The sequence below is a fragment of the Taeniopygia guttata genome, chromosome 15 (genome assembly GCF_048771995.1).
Source record: "Taeniopygia guttata chromosome 15, bTaeGut7.mat, whole genome shotgun sequence".
NCBI classification, from domain to species: Eukaryota; Metazoa; Chordata; class Aves; order Passeriformes; family Estrildidae; genus Taeniopygia; species Taeniopygia guttata.
In genome coordinates this window covers 182,185-206,443 of record NC_133040.1, presented here as the reverse complement: position 1 = coordinate 206,443, position 24,259 = coordinate 182,185, and the positions used below count along the sequence as shown (strand labels likewise).

Genomic DNA, 24,259 nt, shown 5'->3' with positions numbered 1-24,259 from the left:
AAATTCCCTTCCATGTCAAACCACGACGCCCCTCAGATATCCCAAATGCTCTTGTTCCTCTTGTTCTCCATTTCTTATCAGCTACAAAAGTGCAGGTTACCCCTCTCCAAATCCAAGTCTGGAGTTTCTTGGAGGGCAGCACTAGACTGGGGCCCTCTGGTCTTTGCTGTTGTCTCCATTAACCCATTTGTGTGGATGCCAGCCTGGTCAGGGAGAGAGAAATGGCAGTTGTTTTTCACAGTGGCTTGTGAGAATTTTTAGGGAGTTGTAGAGATGTGATAACTTGTTAGTCTAAACAATCTGAAGGTGATGTTTTTCCACCTTGATTTTCTGTTCCTCTCAAGGACAGTGTATGAGAAGGATGTTTTTATTAATTAACCAATCAAATAGAATGTGTTGTGCCAGTCTATTTAAACTGAAGTTTCCTTTCCATTAAAGCCTTATTTTCTTCCTTTTCACACTGTGTCCTTATCTGTTCTTGTGTCATTCTTGGCACAAGGGTGACACATTTGCACTGAAAAGGTCTTTGATCAAGTCATATTTAGGAAGCTTCCACTTCCCAGGTATCCCTATAGAAAAGCTTATCCTGGACGTTGAAATCAAAACCTAAAGCACCAGTGGTCAAGGAGATACTGATCTGGTCCTTTAGATCCATCCCCAGAGCCTGTGGCGATTGTCCCTCTGAAGAAGAACCAAATTAAAAAAGTATTTGATTCATTAACTCCTTCCTGCCCTAGTATCACTTCCCTTTATCTCACCACAGGTTTGTGATGAAATCAAGGCCAAACTGAATTCCCTGAAGGATGTTCCCAACAGAATTGAGTGTCCTCTTATCTATCATCTGGATGTGGGGGCCATGTACCCCAACATCATTCTGACCAACAGGTTGCAGGTGGGTAACGTCAGTCTTGTCTCTCCTAATCTGACTTCCAAATGGCCTTGATGGTCCCTCTGTATGCCCTTAAAAGTAAGGGCTGAACTTGCTGCACAGGGTAGAGGAAGCAGATGAGACTGGGTGTGAAATTTGGTCAAGCTGCCATGGAATTGTAGAATCACGGAATTATTTTGGTTGGAAAAGCCCTCTAAGACCATTGAGTCCAAACACTCTGCCAGCATTGCCAAAGCCATGTCACTAACCCATGTCCCCAAGTGGCACATCCACATGGCTTTTAAATACTTTCAGGAGAGTGCCACTCTGGGCAGCCTGTGCCACTGTGTGATCACCCTTTCAGTGAAGGATTTTTCCCTAATATCCAACCTAAACATCTTCTGGCACAACTTGGGGCTGTTTCCTCACTTGTTCCCTGGGAGCAGAGCATGATCCCCACCTGGGTTCACCCTCTTGTTGGGGAGCTGTAGGAGCAAGAATGTCGTCCCTGAGCCTCCAGGCTGAGCCCCCAGCTTCCTCAGCTGCTCCTCATCCAACTTGTGCTCCAGCCCCTTCCCTAGCTCTATTGTCCTTCTCTGGATGGCTAGGTCTTCAGAGACTCAGCTGCAGCTTTACCTAGAACTCTTTCCAAAAACCCAGCTGTTTTGAGGAGCTTATGCTCCTGAAAGGCTCTGGAAAGGGGAACTCGCTGAGTACTATCTCTGATGTTCATACTTGTGCTCTCCTGCACTCAACACCTGTTCTAGCATGAGTTGTCATTTGGAGACCTGTCCCCTCTAACACCTGTGTGTGTGTTACCTCATCCAGCCCTCTGCCATTGTGGATGAGGCCACGTGTGCTGCCTGTGACTTCAACAAGCCAGGTGCCAACTGTCAGCGCCGGATGACGTGGCAGTGGAGAGGAGAGTTCAGTAAGTACAGCCCACAGAGATGGAGCCAAATTCCTGCTTCTCCTCTGAGAGACTGATCACTGCCCTCCTCTGCAGTGCCTGCCAGCCGCAGTGAGTACCACCGCATCCAGCAGCAGCTGGAGTCGGAGAAGTTCCCTTCCTTGTTCCCTGATGGACCACCCCGTGCCTTCCATGAGCTCTCCCAGGAAGAACAAGCCAAGTATGAGAAAAAGCGCCTAGCAGGTAAAAAAATGAATCAAGGTCATGATCCTGGCAGTGTTTTGCAACCTGCACCGTGAGCGGTATTCAGCAGTAGTCACCCCTCCTAGGACTGTGGGGTGAAGTCAGGCTGGTCTCAGAGCTTCTCCAGGAACCCAACAGACTCGTGTGCTTCCTACAACAAGCCAGGCACTGGTACTTCTGTCAGTGTTTCCCTTTGTCTTGGAGAGCCATGGATTTGAGCTGAAATGAATGGCTCTATTTTTTTGTCAGGCTACTAAAAAATGCCAGTTAATGTAAGAGAAACATCACATTATCCTATCACCTGTAGGGAAGCTGTCCAGCAGAACCACCCAGCTGACTGGGGGCAGAGCCTGGGTTTGTAGGTGGGCCATGTGATTAGTTTGTTTTCTCCCTTACCCTCCACCTCCATAAAGATGTGCTGCATCTTTCCATACTGGGATCTTCCTCTCCCTTTGCAATAGGGCTGTCCGCCACCCACCCATGCTTAGCTGCCTCCCTATCCCTGCTCATCCCTCTGTAACAGGGCAGCCATCTCTGAGAACCTCCCTCTGCCTCCTCCCTTGATCAGATTACTGCCGCAAAGCGTACAAGAAGATACATGTCACCAAGGTGGAGGAGCGAGTCACCACCATCTGCCAACGAGAAAATTCTTTCTACGTGGACACGGTGCGAGCATTCCGGGACCGCCGATACGAGTTCAAGGGGCTGCACAAGGTACCAACCTTGGGTGCTGGTCAAACTGTCTTGCCAAGCCTGGGGATCTCTTGTGCCTTGCTGAAAACCTCAAAGGATTACTCTGTTGGCTTCCCACTGATGAAGGGCAGGGTTGTATTAGTTATTGGGAAGAAATTCTTCCTTGTGAGGGAGGTAAGGTGCTGGCAGAGATTGACCAGAGAAGCTGTGGCTGTCCCATCCCTCCAAGTGTCCAAGGCCAGTTGAGTTAGATGAGACTTAAAGCAACCTGCTCTAGTAAAAAGGGGTTCCTGCCCAAGGGAGAGGGTGGGATGAGATGAGCTTTAAGGTCCCTTCCAACCCAAACTATTCTAGGAGGCCAGGGGCTATCTGGCAGAGTTCATTAAAGCGCCTGTTACTTTGCAGTTCCTCCCAGCTGCCTCTTTTGCCGTTGTTCCTAGGACTGACAGAGAGGCTTTTCCTGCACTGGTGGTTCTGCTGCTAGCTAGGCATGATGGATTGCATCAGGCAGTATATCAGGTTCTTCGTGCACACATATGGGGCAGCACAGCTGGTGCTGCTTGAATTCCAATCAGTGATGGGAGCTGCAACTCTCACCTGACAACTGACAAAGTGCGTCTGGCCAGCCCCTCCTGTGCTGCAAAAGAAAATGGGACGTTTGACTCACGGTGCTGATCTTTGGCAAAGATATTCCTGTAGAGCTGCAGTGCTGTACTGAGACTGACTGGAAACCGTTTGGTGCCACCAGCAGTGATATGTGGAATTGTACTGATTCTGTCCTTGTTATGCAGGTGTGGAAGAAGAAGCTGTCTGCAGCAGTGGAGACAGGAGATGCCTCTGAAGTGAAACGCTGCAAGAATATGGAGATCCTCTATGACTCCCTTCAGCTGGCCCACAAGTGCATCCTTAACTCCTTCTATGGCTATGTCATGCGGAAAGGGTAAGCTTCCCCTGAGCCATCCAGGGTCCTCTAGAGAGGACCCTTGGAAACAAGGATTGTCCTGGTGAGTTAGTCGCTTCCTGGAGCACCAAGATGAGAGTAGGTGCTGCCTGTAACACTCTTCTCTTGCTTCTACCCACTACTCCTCATCCTGGAAACTCTTACCAGACATTAAATGATGGCAATCTTGTCAGTTAGTGGGTTTTCAGCTTTTCTGGAGCATGATAAGTAGAGAATTTCATAGGAGAATAATGCCCAGTATTGTGTTTCGTGCCCTTCTTCCCCTAGAGATCCTCCTACCCTTCCACAGCTAGGTTTTGGAAGGAGCATATCATGGTTTTAACTGTGGCTCTTCTGCTCACAGAGCTCGCTGGTACTCCATGGAAATGGCTGGCATTGTCTGCTTCACTGGGGCAAATATCATCACCCAGGCCAGAGAGCTGATTGAGCAGATTGGGTGAGTGTGTGCTGAGCTGAAGAAGGTCTGTCTGTATCTAGGACAGATGTGGGAGCATGTTAAACACTTGAGATTTCAGAGAGATGGAACACATTTCCTATGAGGAAGAAGGGCTGAGAAAGCTGGGGGTTTTCATCCTGGAGAAAAGAAGGCTCCAGGGAGACCTTAGAGTCCCTTTAAGTGCTTAAAGAGACTCCAAGAAAGGTGCAGACAGATTTTGGGCAACAACCAGGAGTTGTGGGACAAGAGGGAATGGCTTCCTGCTGCCAGAGGGCAGGGTTAGATGGAATATTGGGAAGAAATTCTTCTCTGCACAAGTTACCCAGAGAAGCTGTGGCTGCCCCTGGATCCCTGGAAGTGTTTCAAGGCCAGGTTGGACAGGGCTTGGAGTACCTGGTCTAGGGGAAGTGGTCCCTGCCCATGACAAGGAGTTGTTGGAATGTGATGAGCTTTAAGGTCCCTTCCAACCTCAAGTGATCTGTGATTCTCTGATTCTATGAGCATTCAGATTCCTGACACTGCTGTTGTATTTGAGGGTTTGCTTTGCAGAAGGGAACAGAGTGGATGGAACAGGCTGCTGCTGTCTTAATGGGGGGCACAGAACTGATCCTCACCTCTCATCCACTCTGTTCCTGAAATGGCCTTCCTTCCTTTCTTCTTTAGAAGACCTCTAGAACTGGATACCGATGGGATTTGGTGTGTCCTTCCCAACAGCTTTCCAGAGAACTTTGTCATTAAGTCAACCAATATCAAGAAGCCAAAAGTAACCATCTCTTACCCGGGTGCCATGCTGAACATCCTGGTGAAGGTGAGTCTGGCACCTGTCCAGGCCAGCTCTGCAGCCTGGGAAAAGGAGATGGAGAGCTGATGAGTAGGGAGAACCCCTCTTCCATCTCCACTCCCTACATAGTGGGTGAGATGTTGGGGGTGATGGCTCTGGAGAGCATCTGAGGGGAGAAAGAGGCTCAATGTCCTCCATTAGAGGGGGGGTCTGTAAGAGGCCAGGTTGGGTACATGCTTACTTGTGCTGGTAGGGAGTCCATCACAAGGTCTAAACCTATCCTCTGCTCGCTCCAGGCTCTATAAGAGAAGAAAATATCATTTTAGGGTCCAAAACCTTTTTCTTCTCAACAGGCAGGAAAGGTGCTTTGACTTTTGTCAAAGCACCTTAGCAATTTAGCTACAGATAAATTGTGCTGTAGCTCCAGAGGGGAGCTCAGGTGTCCCTTTGGGTAGGGTGTGTCCCAGGGGCATCCCCTGGTGTGACCCAACAGCTGTAGATTGAAACTTCTCCTGGGACTGTGCCACAGGAAGGCTTCACAAATGACCAGTACCAGGAACTGCAGGATCCAGCCTCACTCACCTACGTCACGCGCTCAGAGAACAGCATCTTTTTTGAAGTGGATGGGCCATACCTGGCCATGATCCTTCCAGCCTCCAAAGAGGAGGGCAAGAAGCTGAAAAAAAGGTGAGATTTCAAAGCTTGAAATACTGTCTCTTTCCCTGAGTTGTAAGACTAAGGATCTCATTGCCTTTGTGCATGTGTGGCATGTTGGTCCTTGCCTCCAGAGCCAGTAGTATTTGACTCACTGGCTTTATATGACAAATTCCTTACATCAGATCATTAAATCCAGCTACTATGGCAGTAAATTTTAGCAGATAAACAGCAAAATTACTGTGCAAAATTTCTCCAGCCTAGTGACCAGACATCTGTCTGTTTGGCTCTGAGGTGTGCAGGAGAACATTGACTTTCATTCTGAGGATTTCTAATACTGCTTGTATTCAGTCTAATCTGTTTTAGCTCAGCAGTTCCTGCCTTCCTATCTTTCAAGAGTTCACAGATTTCCAGTAACACTTCTGCTATGTGTTTCCCCTTCCCTCTCCACCTGTAAGTAGGACTGGTTCTGCCATTACTGTCACATTATAGGATAGTTGTACCCAAACTTCACTGATTGCTCAATGACCACCTCCTAACCAAGAATGTGAGCTAGAGCAATAGCATCCATTATTTTGGGTGGCAGCCCACAGACCTGGGTCTGACTCCAAAACATGCTGTTGTTGTCCTCAGCACCCTCTGTCCTTACAATTCAGAATGTTTTTGTGCTTAATCTCTGACAGAACAAGGTTCAGCACACACCATTCCCTGCCAGTGTCCCTCTCCAGGCATTCAGACCTTTCTGCAGGAGTCAGTGTTGCTGAGCTCTGAGTGGGCTGTGCTTGTGCAACTTCCCTCAGGGCCTCTGGATTCCTATAGTTTAGGGATCTAAGAAAGGGCATTTATTTCCTGGTCACTCTCCAAGCACAACAGCCTGGAGGTGGCTGCAGGCACCCATGGTTGTGGAGGAAGGAAAGGCTGTGCCTGGTGGGAATGGGGGTACGTGGGAGAAGGGCTAGCCAAGCAGGTTTGAGTATCCCCTCTCCTCACTGGTCATTCCCACAATGGTGGTTTGGGGTTTTTTTTTTGAGACATACAGATAATTTTCAGGGCTGTAAAAGGCAAAACAGTGCAAGAGAAAAGGCAAGAGGGGGGAATGTTCCCTTAGGTGTGTCATGGCTGCATCCAGTTGCCTCTCAACCCCTCTGCTAGCATTGGAGTTGCCAGTTTCCTTCTTTCTAAATCTCTTCCTAATATCTTCATTTCCCCACTTGGGCTCTCATCTCCCACCCTTACTTACATACAGTTAAGGTCATCCTCCACCAGTTAAGGTCATTCCTCACACTCAGGGCTGCATCAAGGTTTGGTGTGCTCAGCACAAGAAAACATGGAGCTGATGGATTGAGTCCAGAGGAGGCCATGGAGATGCTCCAAAGGCTGGAGCCTCTCTGCTTCAGACAGGCTGGAAGAGCTGGGGGTGTTTGCATGGAGAGAGAAGGCTCCAGGGAGAGCTCAGAGCCCCTTCCAGGGCCTAAAGGGGCTCCAAAAGAGCTGCAGGGGGACTCTGGACAAGGGCTGGGAAGGACAGGACAAGGAGGAATGGCTTCCCACTGCCAGAGGGCAGGGTTAGATGAGATATTGGGGAGGAATTCTTGTCTGTGAAGGTGGTGCAACCCTGGCATAGGGTGCCCAGAAAAGCTTTGGCAGTTCCAGAGTGTTCCAGGCTATGCTGGACAGGGCTTGGAATAACCTGGCATAGGGGAAGGAGTCCCCACCCATGGCAGGAACACAAAATTGGATAATCTTAAAGGTCCCTTCCCCTGTGTTTCGATGAGTCAGTGTGGATGAGCTGGGGCAAGAGCTGATGTCCTTTTCCAGACCAAGCTAAAATGGTTGCTAGAGAAGCTGCAGATACTTGAGATTATCCAGGTGCTACTATGGCTCCTTTGAATGTGCTGGATGGTGGCACAAAGGCATGGAGAGCAGCACCCTGGCAGGAGGGACATCAGTGGCACCCTGGGGGATGTGTCCCTTGGTGTAGGCCAGGTTTATTCACACTTTCCTAGGTACGCTGTGTTCAATGAGGATGGATCCCTGGCTGAGCTGAAGGGGTTTGAAGTGAAACGCCGGGGAGAGCTGCAGCTGGTGAAGATATTCCAATCGTCTGTGTTCGAAGCCTTTCTGAAAGGCAGCACCCTGGAGGAGGTCTACGCTTCCGTGGCCAAGGTGGCCGATTACTGGCTGGATGTGCTCTACAGCAAGGTAGGCACAGCTCAGCAAATCTGCACTCCAAGGTAGAGCCTGGGAAGGAACATCTGAGCTGGTCAGGCACTGTGGGAGGGTGGACTTTGCTTGTACAAAGTCAGTGGTCTCCTGTACCACTTTTTAACCCTCAGTCACTTCACAGATGACACTGAGCTGGGTAGGAGTGTTGATCTGGAAGGCTGGAAGCCCTGCAGAGGGATCTGGAGAGGCTGGCTACATGTGCCAAGCCCAGTGGTGTGAGGTTCAACAAGGCGAAGTGCCAGGTCCTGCACAGGGGTCACAAAAACCCCATGGAATGCTCCATGCTGGGGGCAGAGGGTGTGGGAAGGCATCTGAAAGGATCGGATCTGAAAGGGAGTGCTGATCAACAGTTTCTAAACATGTGCCCAGGTAGACAAGAAGGGCAATGGCACCTGGCCTGTACCAGCCATAGTGTGACAAACAGGACCAGGGCAGTGACCTGTGCTGGATGCTGGTGAGGCATCTTGAACCCTGGGGTCAGTTTTTGTCCCCTCATGACAAGAAAGACTTTAAGGGGCTGGAGCGTGTCCAGAGGAGGGAAAAGAGCTGGGGAACTGGTTGGAGTGAAAGTCTAATGAGGAGCAGTTGTGGGGGCTCAGCCTGGAGAAGAGGCGGTTCAGGGAGGACATTTTTACTCTACAACTCTCTGACAAATAGGGCAGAACCAGGTGGGAGTTGGGCACTTCTCCCAGGGAACAAGATACAGGATCAGAGGAAACAGCCTCAAATTGCAGCAGGGGAGGTTTAGGTTGAGTAATAGAGAAAATTTCATCTCCAAAAGGATTGTCCAGCTCTGCCACAGGCTGCCCGCGGCAGTGGTGGAGTCCCTATCCGTGGAGGAATGTATAAGTTGTGTGGCTGTGACGCTTGGGTACATGGCTTAGTGGTGGCTTTGGTACTGCTGGGGGAATGGTTTGACTTGGTGATATTAGAGGGCTCTTCAACCCAAATGATTCTGTGATTCTATGAGACAAGGGGGTGGGAGGGAACAAGAATATAACTGGGTCCTTGTCGTGACCTGCTGGTCCAGGGGCATGATGTTCATCATAAATTCTCATCAGGTTGAACAAAGACACTGATCATATGTCAGGAGCTCTTATGTTTTATTGTACAGTTGCTGTAACTGAAGCAACCAGCCCACTGTATAAACTCAAAAGGTGTTAGACAACAAGCCAGTTCTTACAAGAGACTTCCACAAGAGTGGAAGCAAGCAAGCCCTTAATTTTGTATGGAACACTTCAATAAGTTCTCAGCTCCTACCACAAGCTCCTCAAAAGGCACTGGCTCGCAAGCTGCAATAGACCACTAATACTCAAGGGTACTGGCTAACAAGCTGCAGCACACCATCACACAAAGGTGCTGGCACATGAGCCACAACACCACTACTCAAGGGTCCTGACAAACAAGCCACGACACACCTTTACACAAGCTCCCCACTCCCACAACAGGGTTCAATACCAAGTATGAAGTAGAATATGATGGCCCTGCTTTGCTCAGCAAAGAGAAGAAAACAAATAATATCACATTAGATATGTGTTGGTCTTGCTTTGGTCGTGCCACATGGATGATCCAGAGCTGGGGCAAACGATGAGACAAAGAAAGTGGAAGAGAAAGAGAGGAGAAAAAGAAGGGAGGGGACCTATTTGCTCCCTTTCATGCGCAGCAAGCCCTTCTCCTGGATGTGTGTTGGAGAGGGGACTAAGCCTGAGTCTTAAGGCATAGCAGGGAATTGGCTCAAATCAGCACTGCCACACCTCCGTGGGACCCTCTCTTCCAATCACACCTTTCCTGTAGCGTTCTGAGCAATACTTAGAATGTTTGAGACAAAACATGTTTAGTTCTGGTCCTCTGTAGTCTTTGTTTTGTGATGCTGTTTTACAACAAATTCTTGGTGAGCCTAACTTTGCATGCACAACACAAAGCTGTGCTGCCACAGTTCAGCTGTGGCACAAACTGATGCCAGCCTGAAACCCACACACCCTCTTTTCTATAGAGCCCCACTGGCAGCTGCACCAGGAAGCAATTCCCAGGCTCCCTGTAAAGAGACACATCAACTGTGTGTGGTGTTTCCTCTTCCAAACAGCAGCAAAGGTTGATCATTAGTTCTTCCTAACTTTGGGCTTTTCCCTGGCCTTCAGGCTGCCAACATGCCTGATTCAGAGCTGTTTGAGCTCATCTCAGAGAACCGGTCTATGTCACGCAAACTGGAGGACTACGGGGAGCAGAAGTCCACCTCCATCAGCACTGCCAGGCGCCTGGCAGAGTTTTTGGGGGACCAGATGGTGAAGGATGCAGGGCTGAGCTGTCGCTTCATCATTTCCAAGAAACCAGAAGGGTCTCCCGTCACTGAGAGGTAACCCCACCTGGAGGGACCAGGGCTTCTGGCAGTGTGGGAGAAACCAAGAGGGGCTGGGCAGGTAGCAGGAAGGGAGGGAGCTGGAATACATGGCCAGGTGATCACCTGAATCTGGCATAGGCCATGAGCAGAGCAATGGGTAACACTGTACCAGTGGCCTCACCGGAGTTTAGGAGAAGCCTGGAGGATCTCCACAGGCTGAGAGAGTAGATTGTGGGGTGCTGGGACGTTGATTCCATACCTTCCCCAGGGCCATCCCCCTTGCCATCTTCCAAGCCGAGCCCAGCGTGCGCAAACACTACCTCCGAAAATGGCTGAAGAGCCCCTCGCTGCAGGACTTCAACATCCGTGCGGTGAGTGAGGCATCCCTGCAGATGACACCGCATCTGGGACAGGGGATCATCCTTTTGGAGACACAACCTGGGCAGTGACTTTCTGTGCTCACAAAGCAGAGGGCTGGGGTGAGGATGTTACTGGGATATTTGATCCTGTGTCTAGGGTCCCTTCTGCTTGGCTTTCTTTACTGCCCAGACTCTGTCCTCTTCCCAGATCCTGGACTGGGACTACTACATCGAGAGACTGGGCAGTACCATCCAGAAAATCATCACCATTCCTGCAGCCCTGCAGCAGGTATGGGGCAGTGAGGGTGTGGACAGGAGGAATGATTTGTGTGGGGAACTCTGTGTGATTCGGAGCTACTCTGCAGGTAAAGAACCCAGTGCCACGGGTCCGACACCCAGACTGGCTTCACAAGAAACTCCTAGAGAAGAATGATGTGTACAAACAGAAAAAAATTAATGAGCTTTTTGTTTCAGAAGGCAAAAAACAGGTAAAGAGGGGGAGGGGAAGGTGCTGGCAGTGCCCGTGAGGCTTTTCTCTTGCAGCCCCCATCCTTCTGCTCTCCTTGTTCTCGCAGATTCTTGCCAGCCGGCCTGTGGAGGGGACACCCAACTCACAGGTCAGTGACATAGAGGACTTTGGGGCTGTCAAGATCCCTCTGCCACTGGTTCCCATTGCAAATAAGCGGAAGCGCATCCCTGCAGCGGAGGAAAGCCAAGAGCTGTCCCAGGACCTGGAGCTGTCCCAGTCCTGGCGGGAGATCCTGGGCCCACCTCCACCCCTTGGCACCACCAAGGTAGGTGAAGCAGATTGTGCAGGGGATGCCCCAGGACTGTCTGTACTCATCTATCCAAGCAGCTTGGGTGCTTCCAGGAGCAAGCTGTGGGTTTCACAGTTGCACTCTGTGAACCCACACTCTGCACACACACGGCTCTAGGATACAAGGAGAAATATAACCAGGAGACAGAAAAGCAATCATAAAAGAGAAAAGGGGATGGTGGCTTCACAGCTGGGGCAGAAACATGATGTGGGACTGGGGGCTGGAGGGCTAGGCTCTATAGTGTGATGTTATGGGGCTGGGGTGCTTTTGCTGATTTTGTGCTTACTGTCACCCCACTCAGGAAGAGCATCTGGTCTGGCTGCGCTTCCACCAGAAGAAGTGGGAGCTGCAGGCCCTGCAGCGGCAGGAGCGGAGGAAGAGGCGGCGGCTGGAGGATGGTGGTATGGTGGCAGGTGGAGGAGTGGTCCGCGATGCCCTCTCCAAAGGGCTGAGCAGTTACCTGCGCCGGACAGCGCGCAGCGTCCTGGACTTGCCCTGGCAGGTCGTGCAGGTACCGGGGAGAGGACCTGCCACAGAGCAGTGTGGGGTACAAGCCTCACTCTGTGGTCAAACAGTGAAGTTCAGGAACCCTGACCTACCCTATGTGTTAGCCCTGGGGAGCCCAGGAGGGGCTGCAGAGCCTCAGACTCACAGATGTGGATAGAAACAGGTGCCTACAGTGTCATTCTTGGTGACTCTTAGATGCGTGGGTAGATCTGCTGGTGAGGCAGCTCTAGTTCAGCCTGTGGGCAGCATTGCACAGTCACAGAACGGCAAAAACATCAGCTGAAGCTGGGGCAGCTTTCGTGTCCCTCTGGTCTGACATCCTGCTCAATCAGGGCCACCCAGAGCTGGGGTCCCAGAACCGCATCCTGGAATATCTCCAAGGATGGAGAGTGCCACTTCCATCCATAGGCAACTTGGACCAGGTTCACCTTTGCAGGGAAGAACCCTCCTGCATTGTGCCCATGATGTCTAGACCTGCCACTGGGCACCACTGGGAAGAGTCAGGTTCTGTCCTCTCTGCACTTCCCTTTGGGTATATATATGTGGATGAGATCCCTCTGAGCATTTTCTGCTCTGAGATGGACAGTGCCAGTTCTGCCAGTCTTCCCTGGTATGAAAGATGCTCCAATCCCTTCCTCCTCCTTGTGGCCCTTCACTCTGTTCCATATGTCCATGTCCTGTGTTGAGGAGCCCAGCATTGAACATGGGATTCCAGTGGTGCCTAAAAGCAGACAATGTAGAAATGAAGAGGTGGAGTGGCGTCATCCAGGTGTTTTTACAAACCTTTGTTATGTGTGGCCACCTAAGCCCAGCCCCTGTCACCCACATCATCCTCCAGAAAGGTGTCAGAGCTGCAGGTCCAGGACTTCAGAGTAACTTGGATGACATTCCCTGAAGCTGGTTGGCTAGCCTGAGGCAGAGTTTTCTTCATGGTGCCCTGGGACAATAGCAGGACACAGGGACTCCAGAGCTGAAAGTGATGACTCTTCTAAGCCCCCCACTTTGTTTTTAGCCACCAACTGACATATAGACCCCCAGAGCACTCTGCAGTGTAGATGTAAGCACTGATGGCATGTTGGATCTCCTGCTAACACTGACCTCATGCCCCGTGTCCTGCAGATCACTGAGACCAGCCAGCCTGGGCTGTTCCGGCTGTGGGCGGTGATAGGGAGCGACCTGCACTGCATCAAGCTGAGCATCCCCCGTGTCTTCTATGTCAACCAGCGCGTCCCAAAGCCTGAGGATGGAACAGCCTACAGGAAGGTGAGGACCTGCCCCTTCTGGAAGGGGAAACAGCTGCTTGCACTGAGGTAAGGCACTTCACCTCCCCTGTAAGCAGGAGTTACGAGCATCTGCCACACAACACCTCATTCTCCTACCCCATGGATATCCCTCATCCAGACCCTCGTCTCTGCTAATCCCAGCCTGCCTGGAAATCAAGTTCTCTGTTACAGGAATTTGTAACGTGCATGAGCATAACCCACTGATTTCCTTAGGAGAGGGCACCAGGAGTCTGGCTCCTGGCAATGGTGCCATGTGGTGGGATGTGTCCCAATTATCCTGTCCCTTACCTTGGCAGGTAAACAGGATCCTGCCCCGCTCAAACTTAGTTTACAACTTGTACGAATACTCTGTTCCTGAAGACATGTACCAAGAGCACATCAATGAAATCAATGCAGACCTCTCTGCTCCAGACATCGAGGGAGTGTATGAGACACAGGTAACTCCTTCAAGTGCTCGTCTTTAGGGGTTGCTGAGCAGTAGCTTGTTACTCTGAGTTCCAGTGGTGAGACACCAAAAATCCAAGACCTTGGACATTGTCCAAGAAACTGGGAGTTATGCTCATATGGACAGAAGTATCAGCACATGGGTTGCAGTATGTTGAGAAAGGGATTTCAGTTTATTCGGAGTTAGGAAACTTTGGGGAAAGAAATTGAGAGCTTCCTCTAAACTAATCCTGAGCCAGGCTGCTGGTATTGGAACCAGGAAAAAGAAGGGGCATTTGGAGTAAAGCTGGGGAAAACCTCAACATATGTGGAGTGATACATAGGTCTGAGTGTCATGTCCTCTAAAACAAGGTTGTAAAAGCTTTAAAAAAAAGAGCAGCATATAACTTGAAAGTTCAGGAAGAGCAAGAACAACCTAAATTAAATACTTTACACAGCAATGGGGCTAAAATTCAATTTGCCAATGCTGAAAATGAAGGTGGGAACCTGGGGTGCTTGCTCCCGGTGAGGATACTGGTTTGTCCAGTAGATCAAAAGCTAATGACAGGAATTTAATGAATGAAGATATTTTGGTGAAAAGACTTGGCCTGTATAGAACTGCAGAATAGACCACACCATTATAAGAGTGGAGTTAAAGAAAGCATAAAGGCAGGTGAATTTGATATTGAAGTGCACTGTAGGATTATTATGGATGAAAAGTCCTGAGTAGGACAAGCTTTGCTGTGAGCAGAGGTGCCACTGCCTGTGTAATCCTTTCTGAGGTGCAGGAGGCTGCAAGGGCAAAAAGATCATCACAGAGTTGGGAGACTTGCTACTCGAGTTACTGGTATAACCTGTGAAGAATTCTAGTGGGACATAGTTAAAGAAATTTTTTATTCACCTTAAGTTTCTGCTTTTGAAAAATTTGAAGAAAGGTCTCTGAAGGCAAGGCACAACTCTTAATGATTATGTAGAGGCTGTGAAATCCTGTGGTGATGTAAAAGATTGAACCGTATATGCCATCAGCAATTGAAAATGGTGCCCTCCAAACCCTGCTGAGGTTTAGTAAGCAGCACCCAAAACATACTTCAGATTACTTGTCCAAAGTGACTGGCATGTACCCAACTTATTTATATCTATAGACCTTCCTCTAGAAAAATCTGAGTCTTCTCCACTCTAGTAGTGTTTAATAAGTGTGAAGAGGAAATACCAAGAAGTTAAGGGAAATTAAAATGAGCAGCTGAAGTAAAACAAAGGGCATGGAGAAATTTTAAAGATATGAAGGGTTTTAGATAGTCATGAGGTAGCTGCAGCATCTGTCATCTGAGGGGAAGTTGAATGAGTTGGACTGTGCAGCCTAGAAGAGGCTCAGGGGACCTGCTCAATCGGGAGAGTGGAGAAGAGGACCCAGACTCTGCTCTGGTGCCCAGGAAAGAATGAGCAACGGTAGACACAACCTAAAACATGAAAACGATGTGTAAATTTCAGAAAAAACTTCTGAAAATATTGTTGAACAGGTTGCCCAAGGGGGTTCTGGAGTTTTCATCTTCAGAGACATAGTTAACCCAGCTGGACACTGACCATGGGAAAGAAATATCTGTCTTGATCTTTAAACATCTGCAGTGCAGTTCTGATCATTATCCCAAAAAATGCAGCAGGAGTAACAGAGGGATGCAAGAAAGGGAACAGTTTGCCTTCGGGAATGGAACTTAGATGGGAACGCTTCACCTTGCTGAAGAGATGTGAGGGGCCTCTACAACTAAAACTAGCACAAGGGAAGAGCAATCAGGCAAGAAATGTTTATTGCTTCTCGCTAGTTTGGGACTAGGTTCTTCAGTAAGTCATTCAAGAGTCTCCTGCAGCGCTGGATTTGACAGATACAGGGTTAATAAAACAGGATGGATCTCTGGTGAATCTCCCACCGTGCTGTTCATCTGGAGGTTCAAATGGAGCCCCTACCTCAAAGTAGGTACAAAGCACAAGTTGAAGAGCAGCAAGACTGCCCAAATATTGCTCCACATGTCCTCCAAAGTACCTTGATGGAAGGATCTGGGCCTAGATGGGAAGATGTGGATTTTGAGATACCTGTTCTATACCTTTAGCAAGGCTGGTAATACCAAACTCATGCCAAGGCACCTTGGATATGTGCTACCTGTGGGTTTTAATCTGGGTTATTCTGGGTCTGCAACCCCCAAGAAGAGCTTAGTAGCAGTTATTCCATCACATCTTTCCCCATCATTCCAGGTGCCACTGCTCTTCCGTGCCCTGATCCACCTGGGCTGTGTGTGCATGGTCAGCAGGCAGCTCGTCCGGCACCTGGCAGGACGAGAGGCTGAAACCTTCAACATCGAGCACCTGGAGATGCGCTCACTGGCTCAGTTCACTTACCTGGAGCCAGGTGAGGCATCCTGGGAGAGGGGCTCCTGGGGCACCTGGCGCCCATGGGCACCACTGATGCTCTGTGTCTCTAGGAAGCATTCGCCACATCTACCTGTACCACAGCTCTCAGGGCAGCAAGGCACTCCTGGGCCTCTTCATCCCCTCACAGCGCAAGGCTGCCATCTTTGTGCTGGACAAGGTAAGGAGGGCTGCGGAGAGTGGAAAATTCGGGCTGCTGATGGCTGCATGTGCCCTGGCTGTGTGCCCTGACAGCCCAAAAAGCTGCCATGTCCTGGACTGATCCCCACAGCGTGGGCAGCAGAGAAGGGAGAAATTCTGCCCCTCTGCCTTGCTCAGGTGAGACCCCATATGCAGAGCTGCCTCCAGCCTGGGGTTTGCAATGTAGGAAGGATGCAGAGCTGCTAAATTAAGTTCAGAGGAGGCCACAGAGATGCTCTGATGAAGGCTGGAGTGCTTCTGCTTTGTATACAGGCTGGGAGAACTGGAGGTGTTCAACCAGGAGAAGTGAAGGCTCCAGGGGGACCTTAGAGCCCCTTCCAGTACCTAAAGAGAGCTGGAAAGGAACTTTGGACAAGGGATGGAGTGACAGAAAAAGGGGAAATAGCTTCCCATTACCAGAGGGCAAGGTTAGGTGGGATATTGGGAGGAAATTGTTCCCTGTGAGGGTGATGAGGCCCTGGCATGGGTTTGCTGGCAAAGCTGTGGCTGCCCTATCCCCAGAAGTGTTCTAGGCCAGGTCTAGTTGACCTTAGGTTGCACCAGGGGAGGTTTAGGATGAATATTAGGAAAAACTTCACCAAAAGGGTTGTCAAACCCTGGCACAGCTGTCCCGGACAGTGGTGGAGTTGCCATCCCAGGAGGGATTTCAAAGATGTGAGGATTTGGCATTTGGAGACATGGTTTAGTGGTGGCCTTGGCAGTGTTTGGTAAACAGCTGCACTTGACCATAAAGGTATTTTACAACCTAAACAATTCTGAAACTATGTATTGTCCCTGTCCATGGCAGGGGGTTGGACTAGACAGCCTTTAAAGGTCCCCTCCCCTCCAGACCTGGTAGGGCCAGGCAACAGGAGGTTTCTCCATACATTGCACATCCCTGCCATATTTCAGCAGGGCCCCTGGCACTGCACATCCCCGGCTTGCTCTCCCCCTACTCTGACCTGGTCCCTCTTGCACCCAGGTACGCAGCAACCAGATGCCAAACCTCACCACCTTGTTCTCGGTGGAGCGTGCAGCTCTGCTGGAGAAGGTGGGCAAGGAGCTGTTGCCCCCAGACAAACACACCTTTGAGGTGCGCGCTGAGACCGACCCCAAGGCCATCTACAGAGGTGTCCAGCGGCTGCTCTTGGGCTACAAGGTGAGATGAAAGTGTGGGGAAGGTTTCAGTGGGACCATTTGGACTAAGGGAAGGGTACTGTGGAAGGCACTGGTACACCAGTTCCAAGAACACCTGCTTGTAACTGCTGGACCCAAGGTCATGAAGTGGGTGTTTGGTTTGCTTGTGGGGGGCTTATCTGGGGCAGTGCCAGCAGCAATGCCACCTCAGGATGTTGCTTCATCCCTGCGCTGAGCTGGTGGTGTTGGAGGTGGGTGCATGCTTCAGGAATGCTGAGGTGTGCTGTCCCAGGACCGTGGGGACCTGCTGTGGGGATGGGGCACCTGACACGACCAGCTTCCTGTTGAGCATGTGAGAGGTGCACTAGGACATGTCTCTTTCTTCTCGGTGCAGGACGAGCGCCGGGGCCCCACACTGGTGGCTGTGCAATCCAGCTGGGACCTGAAACAGCTGGCGAGTGGGATCCCCATCATTGAGGAGTTCCCCTTGGTCCCCATCCGGCTGGTAGATGACATCAGCTACTCGGTCCTGGACTGGCAGCGCCATGCTGCCCGCCGCATGATTCGCCACTACCTCAACCTGGACACCTGCCTTTCCCAGGCTTTTGAGATGAGCAGGTACCCAGGGTGGCCATGTTCCCCTGAGGCTGCCATGCCCTCAGCGGAACAACAGGAGCAGCCTCATCCCTTGAGGGGATGGTTGGGGTCCCTGTTTTCCCTGCAGCCATGGTCATGCCAATGACCGCTGATGTCTCTGTGCTTCAGGTACTACCACATCCCCATTGGAAACCTCCCTGATGATATCTCCACCTTTGGCTCCGACCTGTTCTTCTCACGCCATCTTCGTCGTCACAACCACCTGTTGTGGCTGTCCCCCACAGCCCGCCCTGACCTGGGGGGGAAGGAGGCCGATGACAACCGCCTGGTCATGGAGTTTGATGAGAGAGCCTCAGTTGAGATCAACAACCCCGGCTGCTACTCCACAGGTGAAGAGGGTTTCACAGTGAAGGTGGTAGCACTGAATGGGGCAGAGCTGGATCCTGTTCTGTGAGTCCTGCAGAGGTGTGGATGCAATCCCCAAAGAGTCTCTATGGTGACAGTTGTAACCAGCATCTGTATGGGTAAGGAGGATGCTAGGGGCATGTCCTGGAGCAGGGAAGGCTCATCTGAAACATCTGTAGGCATCAAAATGGGAATTCTTGACCAAGGGCCAATGACAGCAGCACTTGGCAGTCCACCTACAATGTTGTCAGCACAAGGACAGCTCACTTGGTCATCACTGGTCACACTGGGACAGGTCTCTCTTAGGCAGTTTGAGTGTAATGAGTTCTTCTGAGGTCCACTTTTGCAGCCTCCAGGAAAACTGTTGGTCCCCAGAGGGTCAGTAGGCCCAAGTCTTGTTGAAAGACAAGGCTCAATCAACACCTATGAGGGTCCAGTCATGCCTTTGAAAGCATCTGCCCTCTGAGTGCAGTAGCATCTATAGATCACCTGTACCTGTAAAAAGCACTTCTGGCAGCAGCAGCGGGGGTGTTCCTGGTCCTTTCCTTGCCTCCCTGCTGACAGTTGTGTCTGCTCTTAGTGTGTCTGGAGCTGGACATCCAGAGCCTGGCTGTGAACACCGTGTTGCAGTCCCACCACGTGAACGATATGGAAGGAGGCTCCAGCATGAGCATTAGCTTCGATGTGATTCAGCAGGCATCCCTGGAGGACATGGTGACAGGGAACCAAGCTGCCAACATCCCAGCCAGCTATGATGAGACTGCCCTCTGTTCCAACACTTTCAGGTGTGGCTTGAGAAAGAGGAGGAGGTAGAGTAGGTGGTCTCCATCCTGGCAGGTCCCCCCAGGGTTTAGCCTTTCCCCAGCAGTGGAGCTTGTAGGGTGCTCCAAGTATAAATCCAGGCCTCAGATGCATGGCCGGCATCTTCTCCAACACATTGGAAGATCCTCAGAGCTGCCCGGTGCCTCAGCTAGCAGATGTGTGGGGATGTTGCTTTCTCCTTTGTTCATGCTCCACCAGGATGTAGAGGCACATATTATATGCTGAGGGCTGAAGAAGGGAGTTCCTATTTTAAATCCTCTAGTGTGTCTGTAAACACGGCCCTGTCAGGAAGGGGGAAGGTGTTGCTGGTGGCTGGTGGGGTGATGCCGGTCTCTGCTCTCTGGCAGGATTTTGAAGAGCATGGTGGTGAGCTGGGTGAAGGAGATCACGCAATACCACAACGTCTATGCAGACAACCAGGTCATTCACTTTTACCGCTGGCTCCGTTCTCCTTCCTCCCTGCTCTATGACCCAGCACTGCACCGCACGCTCCACAACATGATGAAGAAGCTTTTCCTGCAGTAAGTGAGGTCTGAAGTGTGCCAGTCTGGTGGATGGGGAATGGAGAGGTGTGATGTTAGTGACCAGGATGCTGGCAGCCACAGTGATCTGCCAGAAAGGTGGGCAGTAGGATGAACCTCTTATCCTCTTTGGGTGACTTTTCTTGCTCAGTGTTGCTACATGTAGACTCTAGGCTGAGGGATCAACACATGCGCTTTGGGTCACATCTGCCCCTCGGGCATTGCTTTCCCACCCACTGATCCCACTCTGTGCCCTGGTGCAGGCTGGTGGCTGAGTTCAAGCGCCTGGGCTCCTCTGTGGTCTACGCCAACTTCAACCGCATCATCCTGTGCACCAAGAAGCGGCACATTGAGGATGCCATCAGCTACATGGAGTACATCATCAACAGGTGAGGTGCACCCAGAGATGAGGCTCCTGGGTGGTGGGGCTGGGGCAGGACTCAAGGCCAGGGAGGAGTATGCTGACTTTTTGCCTTCTAATGCACCTCAAAACTGAATTTATTACTTTTTTTGGTAAAGCTACTGAAGGGGCAAAGCTTCCCAGTTCTCTTGCTGCCATGCCTGGAGTAGTGATCTGTCTGTAGCTGCCCTCTATAAGCAATATTCCAAGTATACTCATAGGATTCAATCCTGAAGAGACCTCCAGGAGAGCCTGAGATGCCCAGCAGCTGATGCTGGCTGGCTGGCTGCATCCCAGCTGTGGTATAGGCACCTTGACACAAGAACAAGAGAGCCATGACTTCCCCCCTAGGATCCCTAGCAAGGGTCCAGTGGGAAAGGGGACACCCCTCTCTCCTGGCCAGCACCACCTCCCCGCAGTGTCCCATGGAGAAGAGATGATGCTGACACAGGAACTGACTGCAGTTTCCTCCCTCCAGCATCCACTCCAAGGAGATCTTCCACTCTCTGACTATCTCATTCTCCCGCTGCTGGGAGTTCCTGCTCTGGATGGACCCAGCAAATTATGGAGGTATCAAGGGAAAAGTGGATTCTCGCATCCATTATGGGGAGGTAAGAGATGGGAAGCACCCTGTCCCTTGGGAGCAGAGCAGGGGGGTGTTGGCTGGGCATGAGGGACTGCTATGCTTAGGACCCCCAGAAGGACACCAGCAAGACATTGGAGGAGGAGGAGGAGGAGAGTGGGGAAGAGGAGGAGGTGAGGGAAGAAGAGGAGAAAGGGGAGCCAGATGTGGAGGAGCTGCTGGAGAACAACTGGAACATTGCACAGTTCCTGCCCCGGGCCGGCTCCTGCCAGAGCTACTTCTTGATGATCATATCAGGTGAGCAGTATGGGGAGGTGCCAAGGTCATTGTGCCCCTCCAGTGCCAACTCTGGGTAGGAGCTGGAGCTTTGCCTATGTCTTCCCAGCCTACATTGTGGCTGTGTACCACAGCATGAAGGAGGAACTGCGGCGTAACACCCCTGGGAGCACCCCCATCAAGAGGAGAAGCACCAGCCAGGTGTCCCAGGAGGCTCTGGGGGAGCTGAGGGCCATGCCTGGTGAGTGCCACACCCCAGGGCAGCCCTGCTGCAGGCAGAGGGCACCCACCTTGCTTGCTGCTGTGCCACCAATCAGTTCAAACGGTCTGCTTTACCCCTCTAGGCATGATCACCTTCTCACAAGATTATGTGGCAAATGAGCTCACCCAAAGCTTCTTCACCATCACCCAGAAGATCCAGAAGAAGATGGCTGGTTCCCAGAATGCCACAGAGCCCTCAGACATGTTCCCAGTCCTGCCTGGCTCCTACCTGCCACTCAACAACCCAGCTCTAGAGTTCATCAAATACGTCTGCAAGGTCAGTGGGTGTGGGCCAGGCCCCTTGGCTGAAGGATTGGGGTCTGAACTGAAATTCTGGTCCTTGTCCATTGCTGCAGCTTTTCCCAGGATGGATCTTCAGTTTACTGGGCCCTGAATCCATATGAGGGTCACAAGGATCTGAGCTGTCCTGAGAACACTTCTGCTGCTTGGCTCACCTGGCTTTTATCCTTGCAGGTCCTCTCCCTGGATACCAACATAACCAACCAGGTGAACAAACTACGCCGGGACCTGCTGCGCCTCATTGAGGTGGGAGAGTTCTCAGAAGCAGCCCAGTTTCGGGACCCTTGCCGCTCCTATGTGCTTCCTGAAGTCATCTGCAGGAACTGCAACTTCTGCAGGGACTTGGACCTGTGCAAGGACCCTGCCCTTTCCCAGGTGCATCCTCTCTCCTAGGGACAATAGAGGCCCCAATACAGCAATGCTGGAGGCCAGCCAATCATCTTACCCACTTTATCTCCTCCTTGTTCTGCAGCTCTGCCTGCTGCCCATGATCATCCTCACCTAAAGCCAAGTTTCTGTTCATGTTTTCTAGCTGCATGTGGTGGATCTGAGCATGCTTGTGCTTTGGCTTATGTTCTGTCCTCTCCAGAAACAAGTTCCACCATCCCAGTGCATGGGACTTGCGATGCTTACATCCCTCTCTTTGCCCCTAGGACAGGTCGGTGCTGCCTGGCTGGCTCTGCCCCAACTGCCATGTGCAGTATGATACTGATGCCATCGAGATGGCGCTGGTGGAAGCCCTGCAGAAGAAGCTGATGGCCTTTGTGCTGCAGGACCTGGTAAGCACAGGAATCTCCTACTCTGCCCATTCCTGTGGTTATCTGTGCCTGGACACATTCACTTTGCCACTGGCAGAGAGGCTTGGCCTCATCTCTTGACCCATCTGAACTTCCTTGGCCTCCAGGTGTGCAAAAAGTGTCATGGTGTGAAGGAGAGACACATGCCTGTGTATTGCAGCTGTGCTGGAGACTTCACCCTCACCATCTCCTCCCAGGTACTTCAACACTTGCCCTGCCCAGCCCCAGCCCAGCAGCTCAGTGAGGGGTCCTAAGGTGCACTGTGCCTCTGCCTCTGCTCTAATGCACAACCCCTGGCACCTGCTGAGCTGCTCTCTGGCCAGCCCTGCCCATCAGAACCCCCCCGGCTGACCAGGATGCTGGGCAGCCTCCTTCCCTCCCTGTTCTCCTCTCCCCAGGTCTTCATGGATCATGTCAGTGTCTTCCGGAATATTGCCCGGCATTATGGCATGGCCTACCTGCTGGAAACCATTGAGTGGCTGCTGCACACCAACCTCCAGCTCCAGCAGTGAGGGCTGGGCTGCTCTTCCTGCCTACTCCATGCTCTCACATCCATGGAGAGTGGTACTGGACCCCCTTGGCCATGGGCCAGACCACAGAGACACTGCACACCCCTCCTGCAGTGAGGGAAGTGGGGGAGAGCCATGCTTGGGACTGGGTTGTCTTTGCCCATAGCTGCCTGGTGGGAGACTTGGGACTTTCCAGTGGCTGAAACTGGGTTCCACAGGTCTGTGCTGGCCCTAGGTGTGGTTTTAATTTTCAGTTTCTGTAAATAAATGGGTGGTAGAAGGCAGGTGTAGTTTTTAAGGAGGGAGGAATTGAGCTGTGGGTGCCAGTGGCTGTGGCACCACCCATAGCCTGGAGCATACTGGTGGCTGTGGTACCACTGGCTTCATCCCATCCTAAGCCCAGCCCTTGCCAGCATGAAGCAAAGCAGTGTCCACAGGTGCTGCCCACACCTGCCAGCAGGTCCTGCCTGTGAGCAGCTGGCTGCGGTGGGGCGACTTCCCTGTGCTAATGTGCTTGGGCCTGCTTGGCCTGAGCACTTGTCAGCTCTCATTAAAGTATTAGTGGGTCTGTCTGGTGAGGTGGGGGCCTGAGACCCTATACACATATACACATCCCTGCAACAGGACCAGCAGCCCATGGCTGGAGGCTGTACGTCCCCACCATGGCAGTGCAGGTTTGGAGGATGGGGACGCAGCCACCAGCTCTGACACCTGTGTCCCTCCATTTCACTGCAGTGAATAGCCCTAGGCAAGGTTTATTGCCAGCCTGGGACTGGCAGTGGTGGCAGGTGGGTTGTAGGACATATCCCACTCTTCCATGTGTGCTGCTCCTCATGGAGGCAGCAGGTCTCTCAGAACTGGGGGTACTGATGGTTTCAGGCAGAGCACACATTATCCACCCTTCCACTGTGACCTTTCCTGATCTGGTGGTACCTGCAGTGGCATGGCACGCATAAGGCTGGAGCAGCCCCATAGTTCTGACCCCCCACTGAGGAACCATCTAAGGAGACCAATGGGCATTGTGATGGTGGAACAGGGCCATCACCTGTAGTTGTAGTCAGGGAAGCCAAAGTCCTTTCAGGGTGGAGACAATGAGAGGAAGAGCATGGGCTGCACTGGGTGGTCAGACAGCCCAGTTTGCACTTAGGGCTGATGATCACACTGATCCCCACACAGCAGCAGGGACCATTAGCCCTCAGCTCACCACAGCTATTGCATCTCAATGGACACCCCTCACCAAGGGGGCTGCAGCTCCTCTTGAGGGGTAGGCACTGATCTCTGCTCTGTGAGCAGGGATAGAGTTCCAGAAGTGTTCAGACAACAAACACTGCACTGATGTCCTGGGCACTCTAAGCAAGCACCTGGAGATGTTTTATCTCTCCTGGAGGGAATTATCCTACGTGACTCTCAGGGATGCGCAGGGTGGGATTGTTGGGCTGTCTGGGCAGGGCCAGAAGTAGGACTTGGTGAGTCTTGTGAGTTCCTTCCAACTCAGAATATTCCATGATTCTATGAAAAGCGCTGACTGGGTGCCAAGGAATAGCTCTGGAGTC

The 24,259-nt window shown here is 51.5% G+C and overlaps 1 protein-coding gene across 3 annotated transcripts in view; it reads left to right on the top strand.

Moving 5' to 3' along the window:
* POLE (DNA polymerase epsilon, catalytic subunit) overlaps positions 1-22,986 on the top strand; it is a 35,335-nt gene extending 12,349 nt beyond the window's left edge. For 2 of the 3 annotated variants that reach the window (XM_072935991.1, XM_072935992.1), the window contains exons 16-48: positions 764-892; positions 1,697-1,799; positions 1,875-2,021; positions 2,590-2,735; positions 3,506-3,654; positions 4,019-4,111; positions 4,775-4,919; positions 5,422-5,579; positions 7,553-7,748; positions 9,911-10,125; positions 10,379-10,481; positions 10,660-10,758; positions 10,835-10,957; positions 11,045-11,263; positions 11,589-11,798; positions 12,914-13,057; positions 13,374-13,514; positions 15,745-15,898; positions 15,972-16,078; positions 17,081-17,257; positions 17,630-17,853; positions 18,001-18,221; positions 18,818-19,022; positions 19,407-19,580; positions 19,844-19,969; positions 20,459-20,591; positions 20,671-20,860; positions 20,949-21,080; positions 21,184-21,377; positions 21,575-21,775; positions 22,054-22,179; positions 22,305-22,394; positions 22,596-22,986. In XM_072935991.1, coding sequence (XP_072792092.1) covers positions 764-892; positions 1,697-1,799; positions 1,875-2,021; positions 2,590-2,735; positions 3,506-3,654; positions 4,019-4,111; positions 4,775-4,919; positions 5,422-5,579; positions 7,553-7,748; positions 9,911-10,125; positions 10,379-10,481; positions 10,660-10,758; positions 10,835-10,957; positions 11,045-11,263; positions 11,589-11,798; positions 12,914-13,057; positions 13,374-13,514; positions 15,745-15,898; positions 15,972-16,078; positions 17,081-17,257; positions 17,630-17,853; positions 18,001-18,221; positions 18,818-19,022; positions 19,407-19,580; positions 19,844-19,969; positions 20,459-20,591; positions 20,671-20,860; positions 20,949-21,080; positions 21,184-21,377; positions 21,575-21,775; positions 22,054-22,179; positions 22,305-22,394; positions 22,596-22,709 — 5,088 coding nt within the window. In that variant the 3' untranslated portion in view covers positions 22,710-22,986. The remainder of the gene's footprint in view (positions 1-763; positions 893-1,696; positions 1,800-1,874; positions 2,022-2,589; positions 2,736-3,505; positions 3,655-4,018; positions 4,112-4,774; positions 4,920-5,421; positions 5,580-7,552; positions 7,749-9,910; positions 10,126-10,378; positions 10,482-10,659; positions 10,759-10,834; positions 10,958-11,044; positions 11,264-11,588; positions 11,799-12,913; positions 13,058-13,373; positions 13,515-15,744; positions 15,899-15,971; positions 16,079-17,080; positions 17,258-17,629; positions 17,854-18,000; positions 18,222-18,817; positions 19,023-19,406; positions 19,581-19,843; positions 19,970-20,458; positions 20,592-20,670; positions 20,861-20,948; positions 21,081-21,183; positions 21,378-21,574; positions 21,776-22,053; positions 22,180-22,304; positions 22,395-22,595) is intronic. The other variant, XM_030285531.4, reaches the window with a different exon arrangement.
* The last annotated feature ends 1,273 nt before the right edge of the window (positions 22,987-24,259 follow it).